This window comes from Falco punctatus (genome assembly GCF_963210335.1).
Source record: "Falco punctatus genome assembly, chromosome: 11".
NCBI classification, from domain to species: domain Eukaryota; kingdom Metazoa; phylum Chordata; class Aves; order Falconiformes; family Falconidae; genus Falco; species Falco punctatus.
This window is the reverse complement of record NC_137591.1, coordinates 8,801,692-8,823,734: the sequence shown is the minus strand read 5'-3', so window position 1 is coordinate 8,823,734 and position 22,043 is coordinate 8,801,692. Positions and strand designations below refer to the sequence as shown.

Here is a 22,043-nt window from a genome sequence, read left to right as displayed (position 1 = left end):
GATAGCTCTCTGAAGTAAAGAACATAAACATTTAAAGGTCAAAAATAGAACCGCTAAGTTATCCATTGACACTGGCAATGGGAATCTTCGCCATTTGGCTCTGAACCACTTCGCCATTCTACATCCTAATGACAATTACATGTCCCATACTGATATTTCACTTTCAATTTTCATAGAATTACTGAAAGTATTTAAGGAGTTAATGGAGGCATAGTACTTTCTTTAGAGAAAATATAAAATTAGATTAGAAATTAGATTGCCTTGAAAATACTACCTGCCGCAAAATGTGCACTCAGAAAGCCTTCAGGAGTAATCATGTAAGCATGGTTTCTTGTGACTTGTATTTTACTGTTCCACAAGAAAGAAAAATTAAAAAAAACCAACAAACCCAAAGATCTGTGGTGAGATTCTGTTGTCTCCAAGAGGCACAGTTCAAAACTTCATCATCCAGGAGAGGTGAAATTGCTTCAAACCATTCTCTAACCTACAAACTGCTGCAGGGAACTGTAAAATTCCTCAGGAATGAACCAGAGGGTATTGGTGGCTACATGACAGTTCATCAGATATGCTGTGGCCTTCCCCTAACATGCTACCCTGCTTCAGCCCCGTGCCCAGCACGAAGACTTCAGCTTGTCCTCAGAAAGCATCTTTAAGTTGCCTTTCACCGGGTGCTACCAGGGGTATTGTCCCTTCACCAGGAATAGTGTTTCTAAGGGCCTCTTTATGCCAGCCTGATTCCTCTTATCTTACATAAGGGGCCAGACCAGGGACAGAGCTCGCTTTCTTAGCTCTAAATCTATCCTATATGGCACGCAATTCTCTAAAGTACAGCCGGCTTCTGCTTTGATGAAGCACTGTGCAGTGAAGACTGAAGGATCCTGTTTTTCACCATTTAAAGATGCATGATAGTAACAAAGCTCTATGTTAAAATATTTAACTTGCAGAGAACTTATGGAAATTGTCTATTCAAGCTCAGCAAAGACATTAAATTACCAAGCTGTTCTAGGACAGTTGTGTGTGGAGAAGAGCCAGAAATGCTCTGAGATTGTAATGTTACTTACAAAGATTACAGCATGAGCCTGATTCACAAGCTTTTTATACAGATCAGCATGGTGAGCTGCAAAATGTTACCATATCAATTTCTGCAAAACATACTGTGTGTGTACATATAGATATAAAATCAGGACTTACACATAGCACATTTCCTGCCACATTTTGAATAGCATCTGTTTGTTTAGTTTGCTAAAATATGAAAAATAATACTTAACAACTACTGGTAACACAATGTTAACAAGATTTAAGAGTATAGCTCTGTCTGTCAAAATGCAGATAAAAGACAAATCCTTCTATCTCAGTGTTTTAATCAGCCAGATCAGGGTTTTGATGAATATGCAAATGTGACTGTTTATACACTATTTTCAGAGTGAAAGGAAACAAATTCAGTTTCATTATAGAATTAATGACAGCTCTGTCCTCTAAGATTAATAATTGAAACCCTACACAAAGTAAGATGATAGCACTCTTTCCTCCCAATCTCTGAAGATTTTACTTTCCTATTTTTTTAATACCCCTCTCCCTTATAAGTGCTTGTCCCCCTGATTGGAATGGTTACTAACTAATTCCAGTTCAGGGATATGCAACAGTCATTTTTAGACCAAGAACTCAACTGACAAAAGAGTTAAAAAAACTCTTTCTTTTGTTAATTCTGTTTTGCCTCTTCTCTAAAAGTTACTTTTTTCCTCCAAGTTTTATGCCACCATAGGGATATCAATGGCCTGCTCTAATGCTGGAAGCCTTTTATTTATTCCAGTGCAGGCTATGATTTGATTCTGATTTTCACAATATATGTTGGGATTCATTTTAAAGCCCCAGCTGCTGGGATTATCAGCCTTCATAGGAATCACAGCTTTCTTCTTCTGACACACACACACTGCAGGTTTAGATCTCGTCAAATCTCGGAGAAAAGATTAAGAACATCGAACAAGTGCACTATGAAGTCTGAGAATGCAAAAGGAAAACAAAAGAAACAAACAAAAAAACCCCAACAAAACCATAAACCACAAGATTTCAGTTATTATTTTTTAATTTGATTTCTGAGTCAATATGGGAGTGGCTGAGTCATACTTTCCAAATCCTCAGGACAGGCAACATTTCAGAGAAAGGTTATAGCAAAGTGAGCAGAACTTTAGACTTACCATTAACCCTCCCTTCTGCACCAGAACTGTCACATTTCATTTTCATGTGGCCACCAGGATCTATACTGAGACTACCAAACACCTTTTAATTTTAAATCACCAAAGCAGCCATTCTTCAAGAGTAAATAAAATAGGCAGTTTGTGTATGTTTTGCATTATTTACCAAGAAAAGCTATACTCTAGTTCCAAAGATACATATTTCCTTCTGAACAGCAAAGCTCTTCCAAAAAAACAAACGGACAGAGTATTCTAAAAATCACATTTCTTCAATAAAGCTGTTTCAGTTTCATATTTTAATGTCATTAGAGGTTAACTGATCATACATGCAAATTTAGCATTGTCTTGCGCATCGCAAAGGAAATATTTTATGTGACATTAAATTAGCATTTGTCTATATTTCACCATGCAGGTACACTACCTCATGTGTCATTGATAGCAGTAAAACAAATATGTGCATGTGTGTACTTTAGCAGGGATGATGAATTATATACTCTATAAGCATTTAAGGGTAGCCATTCATAATGAAGCCTGCTAGTTGGCAAGCGTGCCTATTACTTACCACGCTGAGACCTAGCGATTCTCTGCAAAAGTAGTCCATGTTCCTCCTTTGTAGGCTGTCAAGATAGTGCTGAAGGCGAGTATAGGTGTAGGGGTAGCAGTAAGCAAATTGATAAGTGTCATCCTCTCGGTCAAAGCAAAAAGCAAATGACATGACATAGTTTCTCCTGTGGTCTGGGCAGCGATAGTAATACACATTTTTAGAAGGTATTCTTTGCCTAAAAGACAAAAGCAACAAATATATACGTTGGCATATACATTCATTGACATGAATCTGCACAAAAAGGCTATGTAAGATTCAAGTTTCCTCTAAAACAAATGAAGTGAAACAGCTTGAACAACTGAGGAGCTGGTGAGCAGATCCCAGAGCCTGCATTCCGCAGCACTCATGCAGACAGTCCCTGCGCCTGGGCCTATGCATGGCACAGCTACTGTGCTGGTGCAACAGTCACCACAGGGACTGCAGCTTGCTCCTTGTGCCCAAGCTGGCAGAGCCACCAAAGCTGGAGAGAGCATCATGTAACCAGAGAAACCCACTCCCGTGAAGTGAAAAGGATGCACAGGAAGTTAAACTGTCCCCTACTTCACTACCAAGCTGGTACAACCTCATACTACCACACAGGTTTCAGCCAAAATTCTGGCTGGAGTGTGGCTGGATCCTTTGAGACAGGTCTAATTCACCAGCACAGAGGTAAGGCATAATTAACGAAGGAATGTCAGTATAAGGCAAAACCAATAGAACAGTTGCTGAAATTCAGGACATCTTTTTATTTTTATCCTTAATAGCTGGGGGGATATATCAACACCCAGCCAATGAACGGAGGAACAGATAAATTCCTGAGATGAAAAAACAACCCCCCAAAACTCAAACAAAAAACTTCAGGTATGGAAAATAACCTATTTCTAAATTAGAAAGCAAACCAGAAAAGGGTATTTGGTGTTGTTCCAAATTGGATTGCTGCCCTCCTTGAGAGTTCTGGCTTATCTGACAAGATAAAAATGAATATACATGATGGTAAATAATTATAATAAAGACATTTATGTCATTGCTATCAAGCTGGTATCTGTTCAAGGAATAACAAATGTCTGCCTGCCATCTTTCACTCAACTTCAATTATTCTGTTATTTCTCAACAGAAATTAGTAATATTTCAGAGGTAGGTCAAAAACTTGTTCTGTGACTAGAGATGTTCAATATTTCTGTTTGTACCCCTTCTTGATTTTGTAGATTGATTTTCTAGCCTTATTTAGATAGGAGATTCTCTAGTCATGCCATGCACTTGTAATTTGATGTAACTAATTTACCAGTCCCGTTTGGCAACGAAACACTATGGTTCTGCAGACTCTAACTTATTCAATTATGCAACATTATAAACAGGTCTCATCTAATGATTGGAGCAAATCTCAGCTAAACTAGGCTGATGGTGAGGGAAAACATAGTAAGATTTACAGACATAGCAGTAGTAATATGCCTCTTCGTAATAGTTCCGAGAAGCTGGTCTACTGCAGAGTATCAGTTTTGGCCTTTCATTACTGATATGAAATAGAGAACAAAACCTTCTCATTATGCAAAAGTACATGCTAGCCAATTAGCAGCAGTTAAGGAGTGTGATCAGCAAGACTCAGGATCTACAAAGAGAAACAGAAAGGAATTGAGATGTTCTTTAAAAAGTACAATAAAGAGCCAGTGATGCAGTTAATTAGACTTGAAATAAGAATTTATTTGCCCCTTTTATTGCCCTGGTTCTTGAATGTTCAAGGCTTCAAGAATGTACTTCAGTATCACATGAGCCAGCAGTGTGCCCAGGTGGCCAAGAAGGCCAACAGCATCCTGGCTTGCATCAGAAATAGTGTGGCCAGCAGGAGTAGGGAAGTGCTCATGCCCCTGTACTCAGCACAGGTGAGGCTGCACCTCGAACACCTGTGCTCAGTTTTGGGTCCCTTGCTACAAGAAAGACATAAAGGTGCTGAAGCGTGTCCAGAAAAGGGCAACAAAGCTCATGAAAGGTCTGAAGAACAAGTCTTAGAGGAGCAGCTGAGGGAACTGGGGTTGTTTAGCCTGGAGAAAAGGAGGCTCAGAAGGACCTTATTGCTCTCTGCCTGACAGGAGGCTGTAGTAAGGTGGATGTCGGTCTCTTCTCCCAAGTAACAAGCAATAAGACAAGAAGAAATGGACTCAGGCTGTGCCAGGGGAGGTTTGCATTGGATTTTAGGAAAAATTTCTTCACCAAAAGGGTTGTCAAGCACTGGAACAGGCTGCCCAGGGAAGTGGTGGGGTCACCATCCCTGGAGGAATTTAAAAGGCGTGTAGATGTGGCGCTCAGGGACATGGTTTAGTGGTGGACTTGACAGTGCCAGCTTAATGGTTGGAATTGATGGTCTTAAAGATCTTTTCCAAACTGAATGATTTTATGATCCTGTGATTTTTGGTTAAGTAAGACACTTGTTTATCACTAAGATCTGAAAATTATTTGTAAGCCACAAATATGAAGGACAGAAAAACAATTCTTTTAACTTTTTTTAAAAGTATCAGTAAGGGAAAAATGCCACCAGCCGTCTGCACACAGTACCCTAACCTAATAGGTTTCTTCAGTATCTTAACATATTTCTATCATTCGCCCTTACTCTGGAGTGCTATAGGACATCCCTCATTTGATCTCAAATCAAGCAGATGATATGGCAGTGGGTAAATGTATTCTAGCTCCCAGTCCTCAAACTGTAATGCAAGTTTAAACAGTATGTTGCTGAGTTGTTGAACTTTATTTGTTTCCAAATTAGCATGGGAGAAATAATACAGGACAAGCCTCACTTTATGCTATAAAAAAATCATGTAAAGTGAGACCAATAGGAGGAAAATCAGGATTTTAGAATGGCTAATGCTAATTGGAATTCATCTGCTGATACTTAACGTTTAAATGACACATAGTTCTCCTTGGTTCAATAACTTTCTACTTTTAAACAAGTTGAAGACAACTTTGTTAATGTATTAAAGGCACTTTTGATATTTCATTCCCTTTCCCCTTCATTATAGAAGCTAAGCATCTGTTTTATTATCCACTTTGACACATCACTTTATGGCTGCATTTGGCTATTATGGCTAGTCTTGATGTCTAGGACATCTGGTATTGACATTTCACTATCTGGTGTCTGACACAACAGCAGAAACCATCCTCAGTTCCCAGGTTTAAATTCACCCTCTCAGGGCAGAAAGTGCCCAAACTCTTAATTCAAACCATATCTTCCAAAAATAATTATAATAGTACTCCTGTCACTGCTAATCTATTTTTATCTCTTCTAGCACTTTGTCACTGCTAATCTATTTGTGAGTCATATAGAGAAAGAGAGTTAGTGTTTAAATACCAACAACACATCTTTACACACAGGAGCCTAATCAGATTGAGATCTTATCAGGGAATTAAAAAAAAAAGAAAAAAAAAAAGGGAAAGAAAAAGAAAGAAAAGAGACACAGTACTAGATCTCACCAACTGAGTTTTTGATAACGAAAAGACATTGCTCAGTTCTTGAATTAACCTTTGTGTCCTAGACGCACTATTGTTTACTCTTTCCCTTTTTTGTTCTATGCCTTCTGGAAAAGGACACCCACACACTGTGGCAGCAGCTGCTCCTATTAATTTAAAGCTATTACAAAAATTAAAATTAAACCCAATTACTTTGGCTGGTTTATAGCCGGGGAACGGCTTAGTCTGATTGTTCCCTCTGGTTATGGACAAAAACAATATTCCTACCTACAGGCAGCTGCCAGTGGAATACTAATGCATCTAGGGCCTGGCAGGAACAGATTCAGAATGCAGAGTCTAACTGCATTTCTTACTAGAGAAAAATATCTTATCATGGATCTGCAGAAATGCAGCAACTTCTTACACTGTAAGTCACAATGAAGCTGATTTGTAGTTAGAGGTAGGAAAGCAAAATGATGGTAGAAAGCTTAATGCTCAGATTTGTCATTTTGCATTTCCAGGCAGCCCACACTAAGAAATGCACCCTGCTAATTGATACACAACTGCCTGGATTTCAGTGCTTCTGAACGGTTATTTAAAGGAGAACCACCCCAATTCTAAGTACAGCCACATAGAATGACATGCAAGCAACTGATTTCCAGTCTGTTCTTAGAAATGTATTTACAGAAATGAAGCTTGATATTATAAATCATTTTGAAACAAATTCAGGCTGCCTAGTCTTAAAGATAAATGTAAACTTCTTTCTGTTAAAGGAAGAAAGAAGCACAGAAACTCATATTTTATTTCTATTTCAACACTCATTGTCCAGTGCCAGTCAAAGGCTTGAGCCAGTGGATCTGAGAGTCTTCTCCTCCTGTCTGACAAGGTAGCACTCCCAACCCAGCACATTTGTTACTTCAAGTGTGAATGTACATGTGCTTGTCTGTTCCTATATATTTGCTGCATTGCAGTCTGGAGTCAGAACGCTTCTCTCTGTTTTGATAGCATGCAATAAGATCAAATTTGTCAGTTTAACAAACAAAAAAAAATGGACCCCTCATTCAGTCTCAAAAACTGGTAACTTCAGAGGCCCCAGGATTTTAGTCTGCTACTGCAGCAGGCAGCGAGGGGTATAACTGAGCTTTGAAAATTGCATCCTAACTATACTAGGTTTTTTTAAAATAATTTTAATTTCAACTCTAATAATTTTGGCTTTAAGGGCAAACTTTATTATCTGTTCTGATTTTTCTTCCCTTCTCTGCTACCTTATTTCCCTTTGAAAATTGGGAGTGAAAACTTTGGAGAACAAACACTGGGGGGGTTGGGGTGGGAGTGTGCTGCTGTGTGGCATCTGTTCTTTGAGTTTTAAACACATAAGTGTGGTAATCAAATCTTTTTGTGGTACCACAACGCAAATAATTAGAAAATAACAATCTTTGGAGCACTTCCCCCACCCTGTTGCATGACCAAAGCAGGGAGCTCTTGCCCAGCCAAATTCCCAACGACTTTAATGAGCAGCCTAAACAGTCTTTGGACTGCTTTTAATATGGCACTCATGAAGTAATTATTCAGTTCCTTGCCTCTACAGGATTGGGTTAGTGATACTGCATATCACAGTCAGTAGACTTCAAAGTAAAATGATGATCTTTGGAAGAAAAACAAAAAGCTGCAGGTGCCGTAAAAGATCAATGGCCAAAAGAAAAAGTGATCTGACTTGCAGAGAAACGCTCAAGCGAATCTGATTGCGATGTAGTGTTAGCTGTGGTGACACACTGTGGTGATCATTTTCAACTGACATCAATTGGCAGATGTAGGCATACAACTTAACAACTTCAAAAATTTCCAAGCCCGTGTATATTCAAAGAGGTGGGCCTGAGTCACTATCTCAGAGGAAATTAAGCCTAAATTTTAAAGACGTTTGAAACACAAAACCTCATTCTGACTCTCCTTTGGAAAATTGCCTTCAGGTATTTATGGATGCTACCCAAAATGCTACATCTAGCTACTCCTTATGAGTGTTCAAGTTTTATTCTTAAAGCTGGATGTCCCTATTTATTAGCTGCAAGAAAACCAACAAACTCTATAGAGAAAATGTAAGGATGTTAATCATGCACTGCAAATTCCTCTTCTGAGAGGCAGCCCTTACAATTTTAAGGCCTTACTGGCTTGTTTCTCTGTTAGTCTAAGCCATTATTTTTCTTCTTGCTTATTCTTGTTGACAAGTGGAGCTAACCATCTTCAAAATTCCTAGCTTACTTGTGACAAAATAAGTTTGTAGGGTTTTTTCTTGCACATAATTTTATATTTGATTCACAGAGCATGGAGTGACAGTGAATATGTCAGATAGCATTAAAAAATTTTTACAGACAACTGAATGAGGTTTGGCACGGCTAACTCAGTTTCAGACACTGCAAGATAAGTCCTGTTTTTATTATTCCTAATATGTATTTGAATGTTCTCCAAATATTTTAAGAATTTTTAACACCTCAAGCTTTTCCACCTCCACCAATATCTGGTTTCCTCTTCTTAAGTATAAAAATCAAACTATTGTGTAATTCAATGGCTTTCATAAAAATCAGGAAACTACATATTAAGCATACAGCTTTCAAGGGTTAATGTTAATGGAATGATTAAGTAACCTCTATAAAGACTGCTAGGGAATTCAAATAATACTGAACTGTACAAAGATTTCTTGTAAACCCTGTGTTCTTTACAACTTCAAAGGGAAAGCATTGAGATTTTGTACTATTTTTTTCGTATAAGATTTAATTAAATAATTAACCACCAAGAAGGAACATTTAACTTTTTTGGAGAATTTCTGCATTTTAAATGTTTGTAATAAACATAGTACTGGGTACCTGTATCAGTGCTAGTCTAACCTGGCATACTTTTTTTGTTGAGACCTGCACATCAGAGAAATCAGTTCCATCAGCTGACACTAAGATAGTGAAAATATCGTAGAAGCACATTATCACTCTTTTAGAACCTGAAAGCCAAAACCTAGAAATAGATTTGTATGAGCAAATGTTATGAGAATAATTCCCCGTATTTCACACACGTTTGCCTACATTCATGGGGAACTTACTAAGAAAGGTTTTCAACAAAAGTGTACCTTCAATACAGTACAGTGTTCTGCCAAGGAAAATTCAGTGGTGAGAAGGAACAATAAAGAGAACACAGCAGTGGGAAATGTCCTTTGTCCTGTGTTTGCAGAACACCTTACAGAAATGTGGTCCTTGCCCACAGGCCAGTCTTCTAGGTCTACAATAATACCAATAACAAAAACATAATGAAACCATTCTACCTAAAACCAGAGGGAATCAGTGGAAGTCATTTACTCCTAAAAGTGACAAGAAATGCTGAGGAAAGGGTGTACCATGTGGGAAGCACGGAAGCAGTATGGAAGGGTCCCTACTAGCAGACTGTGATTATGAAATATAAAGCAATGCTGAAAACCTGTTCCTGAGTTCTGCTGTCAGAAATGAAACCATCATCCTTCAGTTCACCAGAATAAGCATAACATTAAGAAGGGGAGGGTTTCCTATATTATAAAATGGCAAGAAAAAAATTAAAGTGACTGAATTACTTTTTAAGCAGCTTCATATAAGACAGGGCAACACTGTGTCCCTGGCATGAAGAAAAGTGTTCTTTCAGGTTCTCCAAAGCTCAATATGGTTTTGTAGGAGGAGGTTTCCTTCAGTGTTGTCCACCACTCACCTATCTCCCCCAAACGTAAAACGTGTTCACAAAGGTCCAGATCTGGCACAGTGCCCTCTTTTGACAAAGCCCTTTAATGTGTCTTAGAGGAGCTGTCAGCTGATAGCGAAATCCAAAATCTTTTGCCAGCAGCAGGACAAGTGGGGTCTCCAGTGGACAAACAGTCAATTTACCTTCTTTTCTCCCTCCTGCCTACCATTATAGCCAAAGCTATTCTCCCTCCTCTCTTTTTCGTTTATTCTGTCCAGTTGCTAAATCTTAAACTGCAGTGACTTTCCTCTGAAGCAGCAGTTCCAATACTGCAATTATTCTACAGAAACTCTCTTTTAAACTGCAGGGATAATAACTGGTGCTGATTTTTTCTGCTGTTGAAATATGATTTGCCTACTGACCACAGGTGTTCCAGCCATGTATTGCCTCAATAGCAGTATCGTTATGCAGAGCTTATAAAGGAAAGAAGAAAGAGAGGGAGAAAAGCTGGCTTTCCACAAAAATACTAGAACAAGAAAAGAAAAAAGTCAGTCAAACATGCATTGTGATCCTCTGAAGATGTCATGAATGCAAGAGAAGGATGCAAGAGCCAGCATTTCTGTCCTGAAATGCAGCTAACTGGGTAAAAAAAACAACCAAGCACACAGGGTCAAAACAATTATTTTTTTTTTAAATACTTGTATTGGCAAATGAGAATATGCCATAAGAAGTGCTGAGTAAGGTAAGGAAAGAAGGAAGAAACATCATCTCAGAATGTCGCACTACCACAGTTCCAAAGTCTGAAACACGCAGAACAGAAACCCAAGGTTTTCTAGAAGCAATTGAGAAAGAGTACCCACAAATACTGTTAAAGAAGTGATTTAAAAGAATTAAATCAGCATGAATAATGTTGTACTAGAAAAAGGTGAGGACAAGAGATGCTCCACCTCAGCATATAAATCTGAAAACTACATAACAATGCTTGTCCTAGCTGTGACCCATACCACTCTCTGGCTATGAAAGACCTTCAAAAAGAGCTTCAGAAGACAGTTTGAATATACTGACATCGGGGAGAAAATAAGCATACAAAACCAGAAGAAAGGATATCACTGAGTAGGTCAGAAAGGAAGATAAGGTTAGGAGACAAGACTGGCACAGCACAAGAATACCAGATTCAACTTGGCCAGAAACAAGGTAATGGAATGACAGAATAAATAACCTTTTAGGCCCTCCCCTTCTCTACTATCTGTGAAAAAAACAACAAAGACATGCTTGAGAGAATTGTGTACTGGACAAATTTTAGGAAAGGCTGTGAGAAATAGTTAATTCCTAATCAGAATCTCTTCAAAATACGTTAGTTTCAATCAGACTTTTCTCCGATAGCCAGTTCAAAAGAATTCCAAAGAATATGACCAAACAATTGATCCGTTACCATGGTATTTTAGTGTCTTTGTGTCCGTATTTAGCATTTTGCTTCATTATTCTTTTCTGTCTCCATGATAATCTGACATGCAATGCCTCCAGATTATGTTGACTGGAAAACACGCACTTACAGGATCATACAGGATATAAAACTGAGTCCTTGCAATGTTTGGAGCACGTGTTGGCCTGGGAATGAGGGACCAACCTCAATCCCAAATTCAAGTCCCTGAACTGCACTAGTGGCAGACCGCTGGGTCAGCTCTAATAGCCTCTTAGCCTCAATTACCTAATTAGCCTTTTCTTCACTCTTCTCTTCTCCCTTTCCCATCTGTTCATCTATTCCCACCACTCCCTGTTCTTCTGCAAGAATAATTTTTAAAATCTATGTTAACTTCATTTAGGCTAGTCTCAGGTGACTCCTCCTCTATGCAAGAATAATTTGTAAGTCTCCTAAGAGCCCCAACTTTAGGAAACATTTCAGTAATATCTGAATTCTGAAATCCATGTTTAAAACGTTGATGATTTCACAGTCTAAATACAAAGTTGAGATTGTTAATTTATGTCATTTTTATGTGAATTTTAACTAACTACCAAAGGAAGGAGAATGGATATGAAAGAGGGTTTTTTCGAGTTGAAGCTTGGTTGATACCGAGCTGCCCTTAGTAAGATCTGAAAAGCCCTAGCCTTCTCAACGTATATTATTCCTGATAAAGATCAGAGCACCTCTGATAGTAGGTGATGTATGAGCAGGATAAAGACAAAAGAAAACAGGAAATTGTCGTCATGGATCAGACTTCGTTAGCTGGGCAAACTTACCCATAATATTATGCTTTATCCTATCGTCTGTCTCCATGCAATGAAGACTGAGTTCAGTAATTCATTTTTAATGTCCCATTTCTTACGCCTTCTAGCACCTTGTTCACTTTTTCTACTATAACAGCATCGCAAATGGCTTCTGTTATGGAACTGCCAACAGCAATGTTCAGGTTTCTTCCCTTCAGTTAGAGAATAAGATTTTTGTGTGGTTTCTTCCACATATTAACCTCTCATTTATCAGGACCAAACCATCTTTATCTGAGTAACTTGTTTAGATCTCTCAGAAGTTTCTGACAGTGTGCTACAGGCTTAAATTCCTTAAATAATTATGTCACTTGTAAGTGTTACCACCTAATCCTTCACCTCTCTCCCCAGATCATTAATATATTTAGCATATGACCTGATAGGTAACTTCAAGAAACGCAGCTGCTAGCTATTTACTGTGATGAAAACTGACCACTTAGCCCTCTGCCTTTTTGTTTCCTTGTCATTTTTTGATCTATGATGATACTTGCACTGTCACCATATGTGACTACTTAGCCTTTGTAGCAGTGTCTTGTGACAGACTTTGTCACAAGCTTTTGAAAAGTCAAAATATATTATGTCAGGCAGTTTGCTTCATAAGCGTGGTAGCTGAAACCTAAAGGTGAGGAAACATTCCCAGGAATTCCCAAGGCAAAGGTACACCTTGGCATCTGATGGAATTGAAGGGAGATAAACAGAAAAGACTAGTGGGCAAGCCAGAAACACCTTCCTTTGGCACATATTGCAATTATACATTTGAAAGACAATTCTGTTACAAAGGCAGTTACTTCATCACATGGAGAAAATGTAGGGAAGTCTAGGTCAACTAAATGAGCCAATCCAGGAAGAGTGTTTAGCACCAAAATACAAAGGTTACACCAAGCTTAAAAAAAACAAAAAGAAAAAGAAAAAAGAGGAAAAATAAGGAGACTTGAGTTAAAGCCTCTGGCAAGATGTGTGAGTACCAGAAGCTGCTTAAGCCCCTTGTATGAACTGAGAGCCTGTGCCTGGTTCTCAGCACTGTGCTTACTCTTCCAAGGGCTGAAACAACAAAACCTGTCAGCGGAGGCGTGGGAGCTAACAGGAACACAGACTGCAGAGCCCCAGGGTCATGGCTAGCAGAAGCACTATATGTGGCTAGCAGGGAAACGTATGGCTGGAGGAGTGAAGAGCTACTAACAAAAACGTATCACATCAGGTTAGCATAGCTGCAGTTTGGTTTCGCTACCTGGCAATACTTGCTAATATCAAACTGTGAAGGAAAGCAGAGGAATACAACTCACTAGCCTTGCTAGATGAAAATACTATTGTTGCAACTATACCTCAGGAACTGGTTATTGCTACTCTGAGCATCTGGCTTGTCAGACTTAACTCTTTAGTCCTTTTTATGAAAACATTGTTTATTTTACCATCTAATTTCTTTTTGTGAGTGGGGGAAATTCTCCCCCCGAGCACTAGTAAGTTCAGGACGGGTTTCTGGGAAAGGGGTGATGTCAGCACATTTGCATTGACCCCCTTAAATTCAAACCTGGCCCTTGTTGCTGTCAATCAAGTCCAGAGTTATCTTATCCTTTTTATTTTCTTCTCTTCCCTATGCAGCATCGCTAGAGGCAGAGTGCTGGGCTAGAGGGACTTTTGGTCTGATCCAGTATGGCCGTTCCTATTTCTTTTTATGGGCACATTCACACAGTTCTAAGCAAAGTAGCGAGACATGATTTTTCTTTGCTGAAGCCATTCTCATTAAAGTCTCTCACATCACAATCTTCCAGGTGTTTTATTATTCCCTTTTAAATTCCTGTTTCGACCATTTGCAAGGTGCAGATGTAATGCTTACTGGTCTAAATATAGGCTAAACCCCAGATATATGCCAACCCTCTGGAACAGAGTTTGGTTTTAATGAGAGCGCATATCTTTGTTAGTAGTTCAGCTAATTCATTCCTGAGCTTCTTCAGAATTCTTTTATACATAAATCATGTGAGGCTGATGATTTACTGCTTTTTAATTAATCAATTTTCTCCATCTTCTCAATCTCTGATAGTGCCTCATCTTTATTCCCAGAAAAGAGCAGGTCTAAGATAGGTACCTCCAAAACCTTGTTTGCTATAAAGACTGATTTATGATGTAGAACCACCTGATTTCTTCGCATGAAAGCATATAATTTTAAAACACATACAAGATGCGGCAATGTGAGGGCAAATAATTTAAATTCAGCATTGCAAACTTTTTATTTTTTCCCCAGGCTACACATCTTGCACACACACGTTTTACTCTCCATTCTCCTCTATGAGCTCCTTCATATTCCCTCCTTCCACCTTCCTCTGTTAAAAACCTACTTTATAACATTCTCCTATTCTTGAGCGCCGCAGAGTAACTCCAAGCATGCTTACATTTCTCCTGCTACAGGGAGAATCTCTAGGTCTCCCATTTATTCCCCACACCAGCATGTGGCCTGCTGTTAGCAATGGCAATACTGCATTTCCAGGGTTAAACTTGCATTGTGCTGTGCAGACTTGCCTTGTGTGTCTTCATTTATCCCTTTCAGAGACAGCACTCAGAGCTATATTAAACACAGAGGAGCGTAAGAAAGAAAAGTCTGGAAGCAAAAGTCTCCGGTTTCTTAGCTAAAAGGGGATCAAAAATATGGCAAGCACCTTTCTTGAGAGACAACAGTGAATGCACGTGTGCAACAGGACTTCAGTACTCTGGCTCACAGACCAAGAGCCCCTGCTTTGCATACACCCCAGCCCCCCCAACTCTGGCACATGCTGATCTCAATCCCTCACTCCTCTCAGGCCAGGCTCAAGAACACACATAGATGGCCACCGAGGCATTAAAATTCTTATTTTAGTGTGGGGGGAAATAAAAAAAAACTCTAACATTTTCTCATTGCTTAAAATCTTTGCTGTCTTATTCACAGTGGTCCTTTTGCCAGCTGATACCAGTTCAGAAATAACCTACACAGGCTTTCTTCCCCAGGTAATAGAGATGAACCCAATGCAAAGGTGTTGGCCTCAGTCCACAGGGGAAATAAAACACAGGTCCCTCCTCCCCTCTTTTCAAACATTCCTAGTTTCTGACCCACAGAGTAGTATTGATCTAAGAAGAAACTAAGTATCCTGCCCTCCTGGTCACTTCTTATTTACAGTACACATGGAAACATGCAAGCAGAGGGAAAAAGCTAGGAGCAGAGGGACCAGGCAGCCAGAAGCAATTGTACACACATGGGATTTCTCATCCTAAACACAAAGTTAAAAAAAAATGAGATGTTGCAATGGCTGGTGCTGTTGAAGACAGGAGAAAATGAAAAATGGTATGTGTTGCACTAATCTTGTTTTTCCAAACTGTATGCGTGATATCAACCAGGCCACTCCAATTTTTCACAATAATAGTTCCAGCAGCATTTTTCTTGATAGCCCTTTAAAAAAACATTCATTTTAAGGAAAAGTCTGTGGTTTGTTGGTTGTTTTTTTTCCTCCACCTGAACAGTCAGTGTCACAAAATGGAGCAACTGCAGTCCTTATGCATATTTTAAAGTAGTGTCCCATTTCACCATGCTGAGTTTGTTTAGACTACAAGAGCATTACCTCCTTTACCCTCTTCTGTAATATAACTAGACGTGATGGTGAGAGGAAGGGAAATGTAGGATACATTTTGTTAAATTACGCAAAGTTTTATTTAGCCTTGAAAGACTCTTCACATTCTTTTGCTGCTAAAGGTAATGACAAAGTTCTAGACACTTTACTTCTTCAGACTGTTATAAAACACAGCGAGAGAATGTACACTGCTGACAGGTCAGCAAGGAGGCTGGTACACTGTGAGAGTACAGTATGAACTGCAAGTGCAACGTGACTCACAACACACAAGTCGGTGATCACTAATGCAGTGCAGAACGTCGTGCCAATAAAAGTATTTTTTCTGTGCTCTCAGGAAACTTAGCCAGTTCAAACAATAGAGGACCCCTCCTCCCTCAAAGATTCCCTGAGCCAAATCTTCAGCAAACTCTGGGAAGAGGTATGGAGATTTATAGCACATAGTTTGAGCTCCAAGTGATATGTATGCACCTGCAAAAACTATGCTTTCAATGATTTCTAGGCACACACTGTAAGGTCCAGAGAGGTTACTCTTAAAATCACTGTTCAAATGTTTGCATTTCCAGAGCCTGATCAATGAGATTATCCAAGCAGATGCTTCACTACTTGCTAGCCCAGACCCATAATCACATATTCCTAATACTGTGAAGCGTGATGCCGCAAGATTTCAGACGAGCAAAAAGTGGGCAGACAAAACCCTAAAAGAGAGTTTTAGGTCACAGTCTCTAATGATAAAATTAAGAAAAGGAAATATAGAAAATATCCGGAGATGTTGGGACAGCCTTCTGTGTTTCTCAATATTTCTTGCACTGGTAAGCACTAACAATTCTAATCTGTAATTTAAATATCAAGTCATACATAAAGGGCTTCAGCAAAAACTCTACGTAAACCAAAATACTATCAATGCTATCAGCTTTGTCTGTCTGGTTTGCAAACGAAGTATTAGTAGGCAGGAGTAACGCTCCTCAGTTTGTTTTAAGCTTTTATACTGCTGTTATTACCAACCAGCATGTTAGACCACTCTGCATACAAAACATTAACCGACACAGAAACCAGTAGGACTATCATGGCATTTTATTTGAGGTAAGGTTTCCAGATGATTATTTCACACGTGACCCAGTTTCACATGTTCTATTTCACATTTATGAAAGTTTGGCTCAAATGCTAACTTCCATTTTAGACAAGTAAGGTTTTGTAGGCCTGGCACTCATGTTAAAAATCAGAGTCTATATTGCAATAAGGCTGAGGTATTGAAATAAAGCATTTAACATCTTCCAAACAGTGTCAAGAAGCAGTAATGTTTATGCTGAGACAAATAAAACGACAGGTGCACATAAGAGAAAGCAATATATGCGATACAAAAAGTTTTATAAGCAAGTTGTCTTCGAAATGCTCTGTATACTGTATATTTCCAGAAGAATAACAGGACATTTGTCAATACACTGTTTGTAAATGTACCTGACATATAATTTATACAGCTATCAAGTTAAACACACAAATGCTGAAAATGTATGTTGTAATAACCTTAAATATATAAAGGCTTTCAAGCAGGAGTCACAACTTCATATCTGTTGCTTTTCCAGGCTATACCATGTATCAAATATTGTCCCTCTGGTCTTTAAATGGGACGAGAACGTACTGAGATGCTATATACATACATAAATGCTTGTTAGCTATTATGGCAAGCATTTTAGGAAATTTAGCCATGCAGTACTGAAGTAAGATAAAAAGTAAGGTATCTTCATTGTAATAATAGGGAAAATTTCATACACTTCCATTTAATTAAAAAAATTACATCAAGCTATTACTTAGCATACTGTTAAAGAATGTTTTGAAATGTTTGTAGAAGACTTTGCATCAATTTCATTTTGCCTTGTACATTAGCTTAACTTTAAGCAGATGTACAGTCCTGCAAAATGTGAACCATAGTTTTAAATAAGATACATAAATTAGGGTTAAGCATGAACAGACAGGAAGGTAGATGCCATTTCCTATACCATTAATGACTATAAAAATTCAAGGATGCTGAAGAATATATACTGAAAGGTCTTAAAAGTTAGCAGCTAACTTTAAAACATACTACATTAAAACACAAGGAAAGAGAACAAAAATTACATGTATTTTCATATTATATTTAGACATTTCTATTTATAAAAATAAAAACATATATATATATTAAGTCCCACATCTCTAAAAAGGAAAATATAAATAAAACAAAAGCCCAAAAGCTCATTAAATATATTTACCTGGATTAGAACTGGGGAAAAAAAAAAAGATAAATATTATGCCTTATAGCATTTTCAACTGGATGTGATCATGGTCATATGAATCTCTGATTATGTCATATGAATTTCTGAATCTCTGTCTCAGAAACATTAAATGATGTTCATTAACTGTGAGGGACTGGCTAGTTAAATCATTTACAGCAGATATAATACAGGTTCCATACACAGTAATGCTAATGTAGATAATGTGAATCTGCAATATTCCTGCTGCCAAGACCATTGGAGTCAGGCAATGAGAGTGCCTGTTTTGTGTTTGTCCCGTGCTGACTGTAGGATGTGGACACATGTTCTCAAGGGAATGAAATAAAAGGCCAAGCCATTCTCATAACTCAAGCAAACCAAATCTGAACACAACTTTAAATGACAGATCAGTTTGCACAGTTGCTGCTCTCAACCAGTTTCTAGCACTCATTTATTAACATACAGTATGGCTTTAAATGACAAAACACAGCCATCTCTAAGACAGCCAGTACAAAAACTGCCTATGACTTATTATTTTAAAATTACTAGGATTAAATTCAAGAGAGGCAATATAAATGGATTCATAAAACCCCCAAAAGTATTGTTTAAAATTCAAATTACAAAAACTGGAAGGTAAACTAAATTACCTCAGGAATACACAGGAATCGCACACACCAACAACAACCCAGTGCTTTTGTTTTACAACTATCTGTCCAGAGCGTGACTGGCCAAAGGCTCTGATTTTTCAGATAAATACACTGAAATTCACCATTTGCCTCACAAAAACCACTGATCAGCTGAGAGCTGTCACAGCTACACAGCATCCCAGGATTTGCACAATCAAGGTAAGCTCTTGTAGGAGAAATGCTGCAAATCCAAAAATTAAGACCTAAGGAAAGGTTTATAAATGCAACATTTCATACCTCCTGAATGATGACACAACAAAATCTCTTCTCTCTGACATTTGCCTGAAAGAGAGCTAATGGAGCTGGCAAATTCATGAGAGATAAGAAAGGCAGAGTAACATTGCCTATTAGAACAACAGACAGAGCTGGAAAAAGCAAACAAGTCCAGCCAGAAGAGCTCATGGGCCTTAAAAAATTCTGCTTTTCCCAACTCAACCAGTTCGTTTCATAAAATACATTACCTTTAACCCATACCCACTTCATGACTGAGCATGCTTGTTACAGACTAGCTACGCCTTTGGTTCCTTTTCAGTCTCTCCCAAGCAAACACTCCTTAAAGGACTCATCCTGCATCTCCACTCTTCCCACCAGAGCCGTGTCTCATGATTTCCTCCCACTTCCTTCCACCACCGTAACACATTCCATCACCAAAAAAAGCAAAAACCTACCACAGATTTCCTTTTGGAGGCCATGGTTAGAAAAGCAATGATTTAGAACATCATTCTAAAATCAGAAGTGTTATCTATTTACTCAAACCTCACAATCAGAGTAAAGACCTTATGTGTAGCTTAAGCCTTGGCACATCCCCTCAATTGTTAGGCCAAGTTCCTCAGTCATGGTTCACTTTGGGACTATCGCTGTACGGGATTCTAAGATTTGACTCTCACTTCCACCTCCCAAGCTGCAAGAGGAGTACTTGAAATGCCTCACAAAATCATCCATGTCCTTTTTTTTCCCCTTGAAGGCAGAACTTTATGGGCTAGCCAGCTGATGAGGGAAACTTATCCATAAAACTTATAATTGACACTTGTACTGACAGAGACCAATGGCTGGCATACCCGACTTAGTACTTGCAGGCGTTACCAATATACTAAGCCAACCTAAACAAACACAAGCTCATATAGTAGTAGTAAGATTAAAGACCTCTTTTCTATTTTCCACTGTGTCTGGCAGCCTTTACCCTGCATATACTCCTATATTAGCATTTAAACATTTTTATTCCATCCAGGAAAGTGATCCTGTCTCTCACAAGCCTTTTAAGACCAGTTTCAGGCATGTAAAGAATAATGAAAAGTTCAGAAATTTATTTTGATTTCCTGCAATATGCTACCCAACAGTTTTCTGTTGTGTTATATGACCTTTCTGCCTAGCTAGTGTTTTGCTATTGATTTTAATTACTCAGTTTAATTTACTGCATGCCAACACAAAGCTGTTTACTCCTACTTGCCAAAATGTTGTCGTAGTCTCCCAGAGGAGGGCAAAATGAGAGAACTGTATATGTTTTACAGTTACATGCTATTCATTATAAAGAATTTAATAGATTCACTTCATATAAATGTCACCGCTTTCACATGTAGCCACTGAACACACCAAAACAACATACAGGAAGGAAAGTGCTAGGCCAGCCGTAGGAGAAATAGAATATAAAAGCCTTTATTTATGAAAGGCTTTGACTTGAAGCAGTTCAGATTTTCTACTTTGCCATTCTTCTCTGAACAAGCAAGGGAGTTAGGACCATATGTTCCCCTTCTGCATAAAATAATCATGGACAGAAACAAATGAGTCCTAGAACCACACAACGATTACAGATGCAGGTAAATTCTACCTTGCCCCCATAATCCAATTGCACGATGAGAAAGAAGGAATGCTAATTTCTGACTGTCCTTCTCCATGTTCTTCTTCTTGTCTCACATCACAGAAATGAACCAAACAAACCACTTTGGAGAGTATCCTACAGATATTAGTAGAACATTCTTTCAAGGGAAATTATGTTGGCATAATAGAAGTTGAATGGCACACTGAAAGGTGACAGAATCTCACTTTGGGGTAACAGCCCAGCCCTTTTACCCAAGCAGCACACTTACCAGTCCAGTTGCTCTGTGGGTAGACAGTCATAGGGATAGTAGGGCTGGACAAGTGTCTTTGTCTCTTACTATAGTTTGGAAAACTTGTATATAGGCAAATGAAACCTTTTTTTTTTTTTTTTTCCCCTCAGTATAGCAAACAATAAAAAGAAAAGGCAATTTCAAAATCTTCATATCAGCTCAACATTCCTGCTAGACATGGAAATTTGCAAAGAGGTAATGTAGTTCCCATACACTTATTTTGAAACCTACTTGCTTTCTCTGATCCCTGGGCATGGAATCCTATTGTACTGGGAATCTAGATACCAAAGAAATTACCCAAACTTGCTCCACTGAGGAATAAGAATGGGTTTTGGTGCATTTCATCATCATCATCAATTGAAAGTGTGCATTATACTGACTAAGTTTCATAGTTTCTAAACACTAGGTTGTCTACCAGCTCTTTCATTTCAACTATATTTAAAAAATAGGACCACCTGATGATAGTACTGTATTATAAAAGCTTCACCCACTTTGCTCAATTGTAGAGTGCTCTAGAAGAATAAGATCTTTGGATGAAGTTGAATGTCAAGAAGATACATGCTAAGAATATGAAAATTCTCTGAGTAACTTGTTTACAGTGTGAGAGTGAATCTCCTGCAGAACGATAGAAAATTGTCTTTTGAATTAGGAAAAAAATATTTGAAAATACTAAAATCATTAATTTTTCATATTGCTTTGTATTTGTTTATTGTGGTTTTATGTTTACTATAATATCCTTCCAGAATTAGAGGTTTTAACCGGAGACTCTCACCACCACAAAGCATTTGTGTAAGTGTAAAGTCAAACTCTCAAAACAACACTTGTTCAAATCCATAAAGATTCAGGATGAAAATATGTGTAAGTTAAAAATTTCTTATGACCTTGATGTAAAACATAAACTCAATAAGTCTTCCCTAAAAATCTAGGCCTATATTTGCTCAGTGCAGGGACAGATTTTCTTGAAGGCTTCCATAAATCCACCTGGAGTTGCAATGAAGCAGGAAAGCTTTTTATTACTTAATTTTCCACTGTACTTTGTGTACATGAAAGATCAAAGTGGTTTTGTATGAGACCTCCTTAGAACATTAGCTAGTAGTTTAAAACTAAATCTACAAAAAATTCTCAAATCTAAAGTGTGTCTCCTCCCTGTCCCCAACCATCAAAGACTTAGGCTCTCCTGAATATGAAGCTGCAGAAAACGCCAAGGACGGGGGCAATTTCATCTGCTTTGTTCCTCTACAGTCACAAGATCATAGG

The 22,043-nt window shown here is 38.3% G+C and overlaps 1 protein-coding gene across 6 annotated transcripts in view; it reads right to left on the bottom strand.

Annotated features, from left to right (window-relative positions):
* BEND5 (BEN domain containing 5) overlaps positions 1–22,043 on the bottom strand; it is a 557,320-nt gene that overhangs the window by 213,180 nt on the left and 322,097 nt on the right. For all 6 annotated transcript variants that reach the window (XM_080407659.1, XM_080407658.1, XM_080407657.1 and 3 more), the window contains one exon: positions 2,755–2,971. In XM_080407659.1, coding sequence (XP_080263785.1) covers positions 2,755–2,971 — 217 coding nt within the window. The remainder of the gene's footprint in view (positions 1–2,754; positions 2,972–22,043) is intronic.